Below are 11,602 nucleotides of genomic sequence, written 5' to 3'. Positions count from 1 at the left end.
TTATAGCAGCACTTTAGCTAATGAAAGAGTTGAAGACTGGGCACTAATAAAAGCCATTAAGTGAATAAAGCACTTCCCCCTCTAACAAAATTAAAGGATCTACCCATTTGGAGAGGGAGGACTCTGTATTAATATTTATGAAATGCGGAACCGGCGGCCCCCCCAAAACTCCCCAACCCACGTCCAATCCCAGCCTGACCAAGTCCTCCTTGCCAGTGCACCTATCCCAAGAGAACATCACCAACCCCTCCTAGCTTGAAGGAGGGGCAGGAGATGGGGACTTGAAGGGTGCTGAGGACGCAGTCAGGACAGTCTGTCTCCAGTAGAGCAAGCTGGAAGACCCCAAGACACAGCTGAGGGAGCCCAGTCGTCTTCGCCGCCTCTCAGCCGCCTACATCGACACCGGGGCCAGCGGACGCGAAGGTGGGTTCCTTGAAAAAGACAACACGGGTAGAACTTTCCAAAGAAAGCAGCTGGAAGTTGTCACTAAAACACAAAGTAAGTTAAGACGTTTCAGTGATAGCTTCTCAGATTGGTCGCTGTGACCTTTAGTCTGAAGAACATTTGGTGTAATTTTTTTGATTTGATTTAAATTCTTCTTAAGTCAGATTTTAAAACTATGCTTAGAATTCATAGAGATTTATAAATGACTTGACGGCAACTTCCGAAAGATCCCGACTGTGATGTGATTGAGGAGACGCCAAAGGACAAGGTAAGAAGGCAAAAATAATGTATCACAATCATCTGCGCATAAAAACCATCCCGCCATTCCACCGGCCACTCTCCATCCCATTGAAACATCCTCATTGTTCCGAAAACAGAAGTCTGTTTCACTGCCACCGCCTACCATTCCCCCCCCCCCACTGCAACGACTCCCATTTTCATGCCATTTGGTCACTACTACAAATGTAGGGTTTCTCTTTGGCGCATTAATATGCATTATGGCGTAATTTCATCACGCAAAGTGGTTTAGTTGTTTCAGCTCTAAGTTGATTACCGTCGCCATGCCTTCTCATTTTAGTGAGACATCCCCGGGGAGCTGAAAAGACACACGAGAGAAGGTAACAAGATTGTCAAACCTTTTGGTGAGACAGCTCTCTTAGCCTGATGGTATCGCGACGTTTGACATTGCACTCAGTGACCGTTAACGCAGTTAGGACTAAAGTCTCGGTAGTGGTCGTGTCTCTGCTGTGAGAAGATGACAAATGTCCTCAGGTGGACCACAGCGACAGAGCTACAACTATAATTCTTGAGTCCATTGGTGTCTCTGGCCAACGAGGCTTTATTTTCGGTCAATTACTAGCAAAATGTCAAGGACTGGACTCCATGAGACGCTGCAGTTCTTAACAAGATCATCGCTGAATTACCTAAACTCTGTTTCCATTGATCACTTGACCACTGGACTGATGGGAAAACTAATTTGATCAAGCCCCAATTCCAAGAGCCAGAGTAAACCTTTTCTTGAAAATGTTGACTATTTGGATGATAAAATAGTGGTAGAATTTTATTTTTATTTTTTTTATTTCGAGTCGTGTCTGTTGGCGTCGGACGTGACGGGCGAGAGGGTGGGGTTTGACGCAGTTTGTGCGCAGGAAGGGTGTAGCCCTTTTTTTCCGCAGTGAGCACGACCTATGACTAATCTTTTTATTTTTTATTCAGATGTTCTTGACTTCAACCTGTTACAGTTCTTTACTAATCGCTGTGCGACCAACAGTCGGATCCTTCCCCGCATACCTTTCGGACTTCTTCGGTTTTTGCATTGCGGATGCTGCTGAACTGAAAATGCTCAAAACTGGCAAAAAGTTAAAGACAATGGGATGCGTTCCTCTTACTTAACGTTTATTCATAGACCAATTTAACAGGATTTCAGGTTTCTTGGATGCTTTATGCGGAGTTGGACTCGTGGGATTTATGTTGGATTCTTTTTGTCTTTGCCCAGGACCCCATTGTGCTTGATCTAACCATGCAGTGCATCTTCTGTCCATGGTTGTGCCAAGCACCTTGGAGGCTTGTGAGCATTATCTGCCTTCTGTTTCCAACTACAAAGCTTCATATTTCCATAAACTCAGAATTCAAGTTTATGGATTGTTTTTTTAAACATATATAAATGTGTAAATGAAATAAAAGTTAACATTTGGAGATGGTGTGTTTCCCAAAGACACAAAAAGGTCATTTTAATTATCATGAGAGACTTTCCAGATTTATTCTTTTCATGTTGCTCTGTATTATAATGTTCTCTAGGGACCAATAAAAACCATCTAAACATCTTGTGTGTAATTTTTCATAAGAGAGAGAATGAAACAGGGTCTTGAATGGTTCACAGCATATAGATAAATCTGTCATTTTTTTGCAGGCTGGATGGCCTAAATATGGCAGATTTGTGGAAACGATCGATTACAGTAAGTGTTCGGTTGCTTTTAACTACATGCGGTAATGTCCGCCGGTGGGGGACATATATTAAAACAATGTGTCGTCTGTGAGGACAGTGGATGTGTCACAGATCTGTAAATCAAACCATGAGACGCTGCACAATGTCGAACACACAAGCCGCCGTGTGCGAGACTCACTTTATGTTCTTGACATGATGATCAAATTCTGTTAGTCTGGTTTCTACACCGCGGCTCAGCGACTTATTTTAGGTTGTTCGATCAAAACTGACCAATAAATTTTGCACGTGAAAACAAGACTCCTGCTTCCTTCATGAATCTCATTTTTTCCATTTTTTTAAAATTTGAAAACATTTTCTACAAATGTTGTCCTCAAGACCATTGCAGAAATCAAGTACACCAACGTCTTTGCTTTATGTTGTACAGAGTAAGGACATCTATCCTGGGGAGATATTTATTGATGCATTCGTGATATCCTAAATATTCCCAGAAAGAAACACCCATTAAAAAGCGCAGTCTTTTCATATATATGCGGCAGACTTTGACGTGATTGGTTCAATCTTTATTCTATAAAAATGCACTCTCACCATGGATGAGGTGGTGTGCTGCTCACACCTTCTCTGTTATCACTGCAGTTATAAATACTAAAAATAAAAGTGTGGGTGTTGCCAAGGACATTAAAACATTCTACTCGGATGTCTCAAGAAGCCATGACAGCAACACGATGCTGGACCCAGAAACCCAGGGATCTAATTCGACCATCGCAGGATTAAATTAAGACATCACTGATTTTATTACTTACAGCTTTACTTGTTGGACATGTCAAACGGTCTTCAGGGAAAAGGCCTACATGAGTTTCTCCGGTCAGAGTGAACCGGAGTTTAAATGTGCAGAAGATAAGCCACACATGACGCCCAGTGAAGCACCGAAGCACATTTTAAAATACAACGTTAAATAAAGCCACAGGCAGAAGAATTACTAAAGAATTACTGTAAAGCCAAATCACTGGACATACACATCAGAGCTGATGTTCACATGAGAGGGGAGAACAAATATAGCGAAGACAGTATGAACGATTCTGTGAATGCTGCTAATCTCCCCGCACTATGAAATGTACAATAAAATGCAGGTGCCACTCTTAGCTCGAATTATTTAAATGTCGTGTCATTGATTCATAAAGTTTGCTGCATACACTAGTACATCACCTAAACAATGTTGCTTATTAACAGTTAAAACTGTGTACGGTGATGATGTATTAATAGACCGAGTAAAGCATGGACTTGAGACATAGTGGAGCTAAGCTCGTCCCCAAGCTGATCAACTAAGCAGTGCTTTAAGTAAACCGCGAAGCCAGTCACTGACCTTATGCCCAGACGGGTAATATGTGGTTTACGTCCATCGGTCTCGCTTCATCTCTCAGAGTCACAGGGTGTTAGTGGAGCCCTTCCCTGCTGGCACTGGACAAGAGGCGGGTCACACGCTGAACAGGTCAGGAGTCCATCACGGTGCTAACACGGAGACAGACAATCCATCCATCCTCACACCCACACCTATGGACAATTTAGACTTATTAATTAACATAGTATTAAGATTAAATATTAATTAATATGGTCAGAATATGCCTTAATTCCTTATGCAAATCACAGGATCTGGACGTTTTATACTAAAATGTGTTAAAATAACCTCATCAGACCATAAGGAAACATGCTTATTTAGTACAATTACATCCCATTTGATTTTTTTTATGTGGTAAAAAAAAAGCAGTCATAATATCTCTCTATTCTCACATCATCAGACTCTGAGAGACCACACACAAAACACACAAACACACACAAACTCTAACATGGGATTTTCAGATGATCCCATTAGACTGGACTACAGAGGCTGTTTTGCATAAACCAGAGCTAATCACCTTTTTCCTCTCGCAAGACGGGGTGAAAACCAAGAGCTCCCTTCAGTCATGTTGCGCATGAAGATCTGTTTATTTGATCCGATTAGTTTCCCTTCCAAAATCACATTAGTTACAAAGTGCACCACTTCATATCCACACAACCCTTCTTTTCTGTTCTTAACACAATTTACACATGGTCGCTGACCACAACAGATGTTACACTGGCTCCCGAAAGAACTCTTTATGCAACCTCATTCAGACCACTGCTGCAGGTGGTGCGCAGGTGTCTACAAGTAAAATGTTACATTCGCACACAAAATTAACGTTAGCAAACATTTAATAACGTTTGTTTACCTTGGACTTTTGAATATGAAGCATTTCACTTCCTCCATCATGTTTTCAACAAATCACATGTATCTCATATTTTACACTGCCATTTTGTTTTTTTTAAAAAAAGCAGGAAATACTTCTTCATACAACTGTACATTTTTTTTGACAAAGCAGGATGAACTAATAGTCACATATGGACCTCATTCAAAAAAATTGGAAGCATGCATTTTTTTTTTTTGAACAGTTGACTTGCTCAGATGTTCCCACCTACAGAAATGATGACATTAAATCGATTTAGCACGAGATGAGAGTCGGTTTAACACAAAAAGGGTTTTAGGATAGCTGTGCCAGTCTGTCAGGCTGTAAACAGTGAACTTCAATAGGCGACGTTTTATTCCACAATAGGTGATGCTCCGTGTACATTCAAAAACACCTCTTGCACCTATATTGAGTTGATTAGAAGGGTGACTTCGATGGAGGAAATCTGTGGAGTTTCAGTAGGACTCACTTTAACAAAAACTTGAGAATCACAATGTTACATAGCGTGACGCAGGAACAGAGATGACCAGAAGCCAGGTCTTATGAATGTACAAGATCTACAGTAACAAACAGAAAACACCCACAGCTCGAGAGTGCAAATAATACTGACAAACAAAACAATCCGAGTTGAAATGGGACAAATTCGTTTGAAATGCAAATAGACTTTGATGTGGCACAAGTGTCCCGTGTGACCCTAAAGGGCACTGGTTCAGTGTAACATCTCAATGTACGACTGCTCTGCTAGAAGCACATTAGTACCATTGTTTCTGAGGATTTACGTGGTTGTTATAAGACACTATGCCCTAACGCTGAAGGACTGGTTTATCTTTAGAAGGCTGGCAGCTTCAGACACTCAAAAACATAGTGTGACGCACACTGTGAAACCTAAACGGTGTTAACAGCAAATCAATGACATAAACAAAGCAGAAATAGTTTTTTTGTGGCGTAAATTTAACGTTTTTTTTTTAAATCCTGTCCAATCATTCTGCATTCAAAGAGAAAATAAAGGTCCCTGTAGAGGCCTCAGTTGTTCATTTGTCAGTACGTACATTTGAGAAAACGTTATACTTCAGTCACAATGTCCACCAGAAGACAGCCATAGATACCATGAAATGCTGCAAAACTCTTTCCACAACATTATCGCCGAGATCACAACAGACGCACTAACGGCCACACGGCCGCTGGCAGTCCAAACAGGATTTACAGTGAAACTTTTGTCAGAAAAAAAGATAGAAAGCCATAGAACATAAATATGAGAGGAACAGTGCTTTGGCAAAAGTATCTCTACAGTTAGGACATTTGGCTCAACCCTTAATAATATTTGTAAGATATACATCGTTACCAAAGAGGGGGACAAAAATTGTCATGTGGCATTGGCTGGCTACGAAACAAAAAAAAAAAAAAAACTGTGCCAAGACCAACAGTGTAGATGACAATTTCCATAACAACAACTTCTCCCAGTAAGTAATGCTGTCACCCACACAGTCCGTTGTTCTTCTCTACCACCAAGTATACAGAGGACCTTTAATGCAGGTTGCAACCTTCATTTTCAGTTCGTGTAAAGTACTCATCAAGTTGGGGTTGGAGGGTTTGATTCAGACTGAAGTGCAAGTGAAAACACACCAGCAAAAGCCTTTAGTGAGAAAACATCCTCCTCAAGCGTAGATCTGCCCAGGACCACCTGTATGTGATTTGTCTCCAGTGAGGCGCTCCTGGCTCGGCTGCCGGTTGGTGTCGCTGGATTTGATGACACCTGTGTAGTCGTGGACACCCACTTCCAAGTTCTTGGCCCGCAAGGCTGCAGCATGCAGCTTCTCCAAAAAGTCTGGCATACCTGACAAGTATTAAGATGGGAGATGGTTTCAATGTACACACTCTGTGAAAAACAGTACGTGTGTAAATGTATGTGTGGAAAGAAATACATTTCATATTGGGCATAAAAACACAAAAAAATCTGAATGTATGCAAAACATTTGCTGACGTTCAGTATAATTACAAACTAAATACATGGTATATTTGTGGTATTTTGGCTAATTAATCAACAACATAATACAATGATTAAAATAAACATTATTGCAGCTTTAATTCGTGTTTTGACCAATAAGAAAAGCTCACCACTAGACACCATCCAGCTCACACAGTACCGGGGAAAGACAGTTTGAGGGTCGTCACTGTAGGTCAGCAGGTAATCAAATCCATTCTGTGAAGAAAAACACCAAAAATAAACTTGATGGCTTCAAAACACAGACCTGTAGACAAAAGTTAAACCATTTAAGTTGCATTATATTCACCACAAACCTCGTCAAAGGACTTGTGAGGGCGGATGACCATCTTGGACTGGTATGAATGGACTCTGACGAATTCCTGAGTCTCTGGGACTCTAGGATGCTGCACAGCTCTACCCAACAGAACAACAAACACATGAGATAAAAATAATACAGGCAAAATATAGTTTGCTTACATGCAGCAAAATTATACTTGACTTCACAAATTTTTTTTAAGCCCCACCTGGATATCAGGATCATCAAGTTGTTGTTTACGTCAACATCATAGCGGCGCACGTACACATAGTCCCTCGAATACATGGGATACTGTGAAGGCATATTAAACAAGATTAAATTACAGTTTAAAACACAAACTGATAACTGTACTTAACCTCTAGCTGCTTTTGACCAAATAATAAACCAAGGTCATCACACTTTGCTTGTGCAACCAAAGAAAGAAAAGGTGTCCCCTTACACACATACTAGTGCAAATAACCTTTAGGTTAAAAACAAACAAAAATAAATAAATAAATGGGCAACTCACAGGAAAGTGTGTAGCCCAGTGCACAACTTCAGAGCCTGTATTGGCATCTCTGTCCACAACTTCAAGCTTGATAACCAGAGAATCCCACTTCTTTCTGTACTCTGTGTCCAACTGGGGGAAAGGGCAGGGCAGAGATAATAATAGCACTGAGTGTTAGGGCTGCACACAAATCGTATAAACACAACACAGAACAGAACAAGTCTGTTATGAATGTATTTGATTCACTGTGTGCTGCATCTATGTGTTTCAGTGCAATTTCAGTTCTATTTATATTTGTCAGTAATACAAAAAAATCCTAAGGTTTCACTTCATTGATTCACCGACTGAAACTGACATAGTGTAGAAGCTGCACGTAACAAATCTTTACCTGTACATTGAAGAACTGTCTTGGTGTGACATCGTTGTAAGAGCCCAACACTGCAAGTAAAACACAAGCAAGGCGGTTGCTTAGAGAGTGGCCTCATGTCTCCTTAACGCGGAGTCAGGTACACGTGCGAGGCTGCAAGTTCACTCACCTCTGTATTCGTATAGGTGACTGTTAGGAATAGGCCGCTTCCACACTCTGAAGTCCTTTTTCTCTATCACAGTTTCCCAGTCCTGATGTCCGGCCACGTTCGTCGTAGATGTGCTGAGACGCTTTACGGCATCCAGAGCCTGTAGCTCAAGCCCACACCTTCCATGAGATGCAAATAACAGGACAGGTTTAGTATAATGCACCGCTTCTATTACAGATTATAGTCAAATCAATATGAAATGCTGCAATGCATATACAAATGGGTGACAGATTAGTGGGAGTAAGCCCTGATACACAAAAACTCTAGAGGGTTGAGGACCATTCCTCCACCACATTACTTCATTTAGTAGTGGAATGATTTCTTTATTTCGCTGTAACTTGTCACCCAACTGTATGTCCATGCAGTAACACACTTGTATTTAACAGCAAAAGAAATATTTCAGACCTGCGTATTTCCTCATCTTGAATCTTCTCATTGTCCCACATGAAGACACCAGCCAGAGCCGCCACAAGTTTCCCAGTGGGGGCGTGCTTGCTCTGAAACCTGCGCCATATGCTGCCCACCAGGGTCCTCCTGGTTCGCTCGGAGTACAGGTTGGAGTAGAGCTCGCCTATCTGGCAAGCACGTCGGAGCCTCTGGCCGGTCACAAAGCTGCAGTGGTCCGCAAATATGGAGAGCAAGCCCTTCTTCTTTCTACCAGATCCAGCGGCCTCACTGGCACCCACACCTGCCCTTTGGAGCCAAGACAGCAGCAGGCCCACGTTCCTGCCCAGCCACGGCACCCTCTCAAGCTGCCTCCAGCCCTCCTCCACGGCCACGGGCCGTCTGAACGACCTGCTGCTGAGTCTCATTGTGTTTACGCCGATCTCACAGATCGGACGGCGGGGCACCGAGTGAAGCATGACAACTGTGACCGTGACACAAGTTCCCAAAGACAAAAAAAAAGCCAGAGGCAGCACCAATGTGCAGCAGCAATGTTAGCTAACGAGCTCCGCAGCCAAAGCTAATGCTACGCGAAGAAACACAACGCATCACCTCTGTATCATTAATTAAGTTCACGTTTACTTCGCAAAAGTCATAACTTTATTCTGCTTGTAATGATAGCTGACAAGCTGTCTAAGAACACGCGAGAGTTGTCGTTAGCATTAGCTGCTGTCGTCTCTTACCTGCCTACGGATGCGACGTGGACAGACTAACGTACATCACAACAACAACAACAACGCCTTTACTTCTGAATACCAACCCTACACGGTGCACTGTATCATTATATTCCGTCTTTGTCTACCTGCGTGCCTACCCAGGAAACAACCAGCCTCACGTTTTGCAAACTGCTGCTCAGGCTTTGACCTCCTCTTCCTCCTGTGTTCCACACGCCCACCCCTAAACTCCGCCCCTCCAGCCCTAACTCGGCTGTTTATTGGACGCCTGTTATTCCGGGTTGGTTCTGATTGGTCCGAATGAAAGCCCGTCTTAACTTTATCAGCTCATGCGCCAGCATGTATGTGTGTCCACATTTATGTCTCAACCACCCTCCGCCGTCTCCTCCCCCCAGTCTCCTCGCTGAACTGGGATCAGATTATCTGTCGCTGCTGCTCCAACGAGCTGCGTTTGTTTATCAAGAAAATGTCAATGTCAAATGTACTCCAGGGTCGGCGCCTGCTGACAAGAGACATCACACTTACGGAAGTTGACACCTACGCCCTCCAGTGGTGCGGTTTAAAGTCAGCAAGTTACTTAACTTGCTAACACGTGTATTTGATATGGACATTTTGGACATTTTACACAAAATGGCATGTTCCATTTTAGTGTAAAAACAAACGTGTTGGTTGGAATAATGCATGTTTGCCCGTGACTTGAGCAATCTCTAGTTCTCTAGTCTCTAGTAATGATAATCAGTTTATCTTTCATAAACTGATTATCTTTGGAGTCGATATAAAGAAAAAGGCAGAAAAAGAAGCCCCAAATAAACTCAACGTGTAATTAGAGTAATGTGACGCCAGATGGCGCCGTTTAACAACTATGGAGAAAACGTGTGTATCTGGACCTACATCTAGAACCTTGGGTAACTGACTCATCTGAGTTCTCAGTTGAAGGCTAGTACATATAGTCGATGGTTGATAGTTAAAAATTAAACTGAAAAGTAAGTACACAGTAGGATTTAGCTCGGACATGTATTCAATGAACTTATTCAGAACGCTCTGTAATAGCCAACATGTATTCACCCTGTCACACTGAGCCATATATTCAGTCATTATGCGCAAAGCATACATACAATATACAATAAATAGGTGTAAAGGAGACTGTTCTCAGATGTAAGGAAAATTACCAGATGCAACGAAATTACCTAATTATGAACACAGCATGTGTCTTTATCGAAGTATTTATAAAGTAGTACTAATCAGAAGGGAATTATTAATTTAGGGTCATATCCCGTTCATCACATTTCATTTGAAATCATGTGTTTGTTGCTCATGATAGCCGTTTCTATCATAAGATCATAAGACTATATATTTATTTATTTATTTATTTATTTATTTATTTATTTATTTTTTACTGGTTGAAGGCACACCATGTGCTTTGTCAAAGTTTATCTCTAAAGCAGCCAAATATAAACTACGTTTCTTGTCTTTTTTTTTATGGAGTAACACTTTGTTGTCAAAGGATTCAACTAGAACACTCATAATCACTGCTGGGCGTGGGAGTTAAAGAAATTATATCTTTAAATGTTGCAGTTTTGGTTCTGGAAATGACTGTAGTAAGAAATTCCGAAATACGTCGAATTGCCACTCCCATTTTTTCTGAAATGTTGCCTTCACGTGATAGTACAATAACCGTAATTATCAGGGTCTATAACAATGTTTCCCAATAAACCGGGACGGCGAAAATTTTCCACTATCCTCAAAGAAGTGACGTCAAAGAGGGAGAGACAATGGGACAGTGAGCTCGTAGTAACATGTATATGTGCTGCATAGGTCACGGCATTGTCCCCTGTACAAATGTGCCCTGTTTACTACATGTGGTTTGGTGAAGTCTCATTGTTTTCCCCTCTTCGTTGTTGTCATGCTCGTATTAAACAACCCAACATATTTTGCTGTGCTTACTGAGCACTTCCTCCATACAGCATGCTCTCTTGATAATCACAATAAAAGATTAGTGGACAAAGAAAACGACTTTTGTTAGAGGATGAATGTTGTTATCATTTCCGACCGAGTGCACTTCAATGAGCCACAAGTAATGCAGTTAACAGCGCTGCCACTGGGTGTTTAGACGCGACAGTTCGCTTTATTTAGAAAAGCAGAAGCAAATGGATTATTTTAAGGTCTGCGTGTCAACAAGTGTAGATAGATAGATAGATAGATAGATAGATAGATAGATAGATAGATAGATAGATAGATAGATAGATAGATAGATCGATAAAAAAACGATAAACGTAGAAGTTCTCATATTTTGCAGCCTATTTAATACTTTAATCTGCAAAGCAACTATTAATGTCTCGGTGACTTGTGAAGCGTAAAGTGGAAAAATGGAAATACTCAAGGTTGTTATTTGAATACAGAGGGACTTCACCGTAAACACAATACAGCAGGCACGACGAACCAATGCTTCTGTAAAGTTTGTGCACATTGAAGAAT

The 11,602-nt window shown here is 41.5% G+C and overlaps 1 protein-coding gene across 1 annotated transcript; it reads right to left on the bottom strand.

Annotated features, from left to right (window-relative positions):
* Window positions 1-4,350: 4,350 nt before the first annotated feature.
* stard7 (StAR-related lipid transfer (START) domain containing 7) lies at window positions 4,351-9,343 on the bottom strand. The gene is made up of 8 exons (XM_047569782.1): window positions 8,415-9,343; window positions 7,971-8,128; window positions 7,823-7,872; window positions 7,456-7,566; window positions 7,156-7,238; window positions 6,946-7,045; window positions 6,763-6,847; window positions 4,351-6,481 (listed from the first exon to the last, which is right to left on the bottom strand). Exons 1-8 carry the CDS (start codon window positions 8,870-8,872, stop codon window positions 6,303-6,305), a joined length of 1,224 nt encoding a protein of 407 aa, XP_047425738.1. The 5' UTR covers window positions 8,873-9,343; the 3' UTR covers window positions 4,351-6,302.
* Between the last annotated feature and the right edge of the window lie 2,259 nt (window positions 9,344-11,602).

The sequence above is a fragment of the Mugil cephalus genome, chromosome 19 (assembly GCF_022458985.1).
Source record: "Mugil cephalus isolate CIBA_MC_2020 chromosome 19, CIBA_Mcephalus_1.1, whole genome shotgun sequence".
NCBI classification, from domain to species: Eukaryota; Metazoa; Chordata; class Actinopteri; order Mugiliformes; family Mugilidae; genus Mugil; species Mugil cephalus.
The sequence above is the reverse complement of the archived record's forward strand: the minus strand, read 5'-3'. Positions and strand labels throughout refer to the sequence as shown.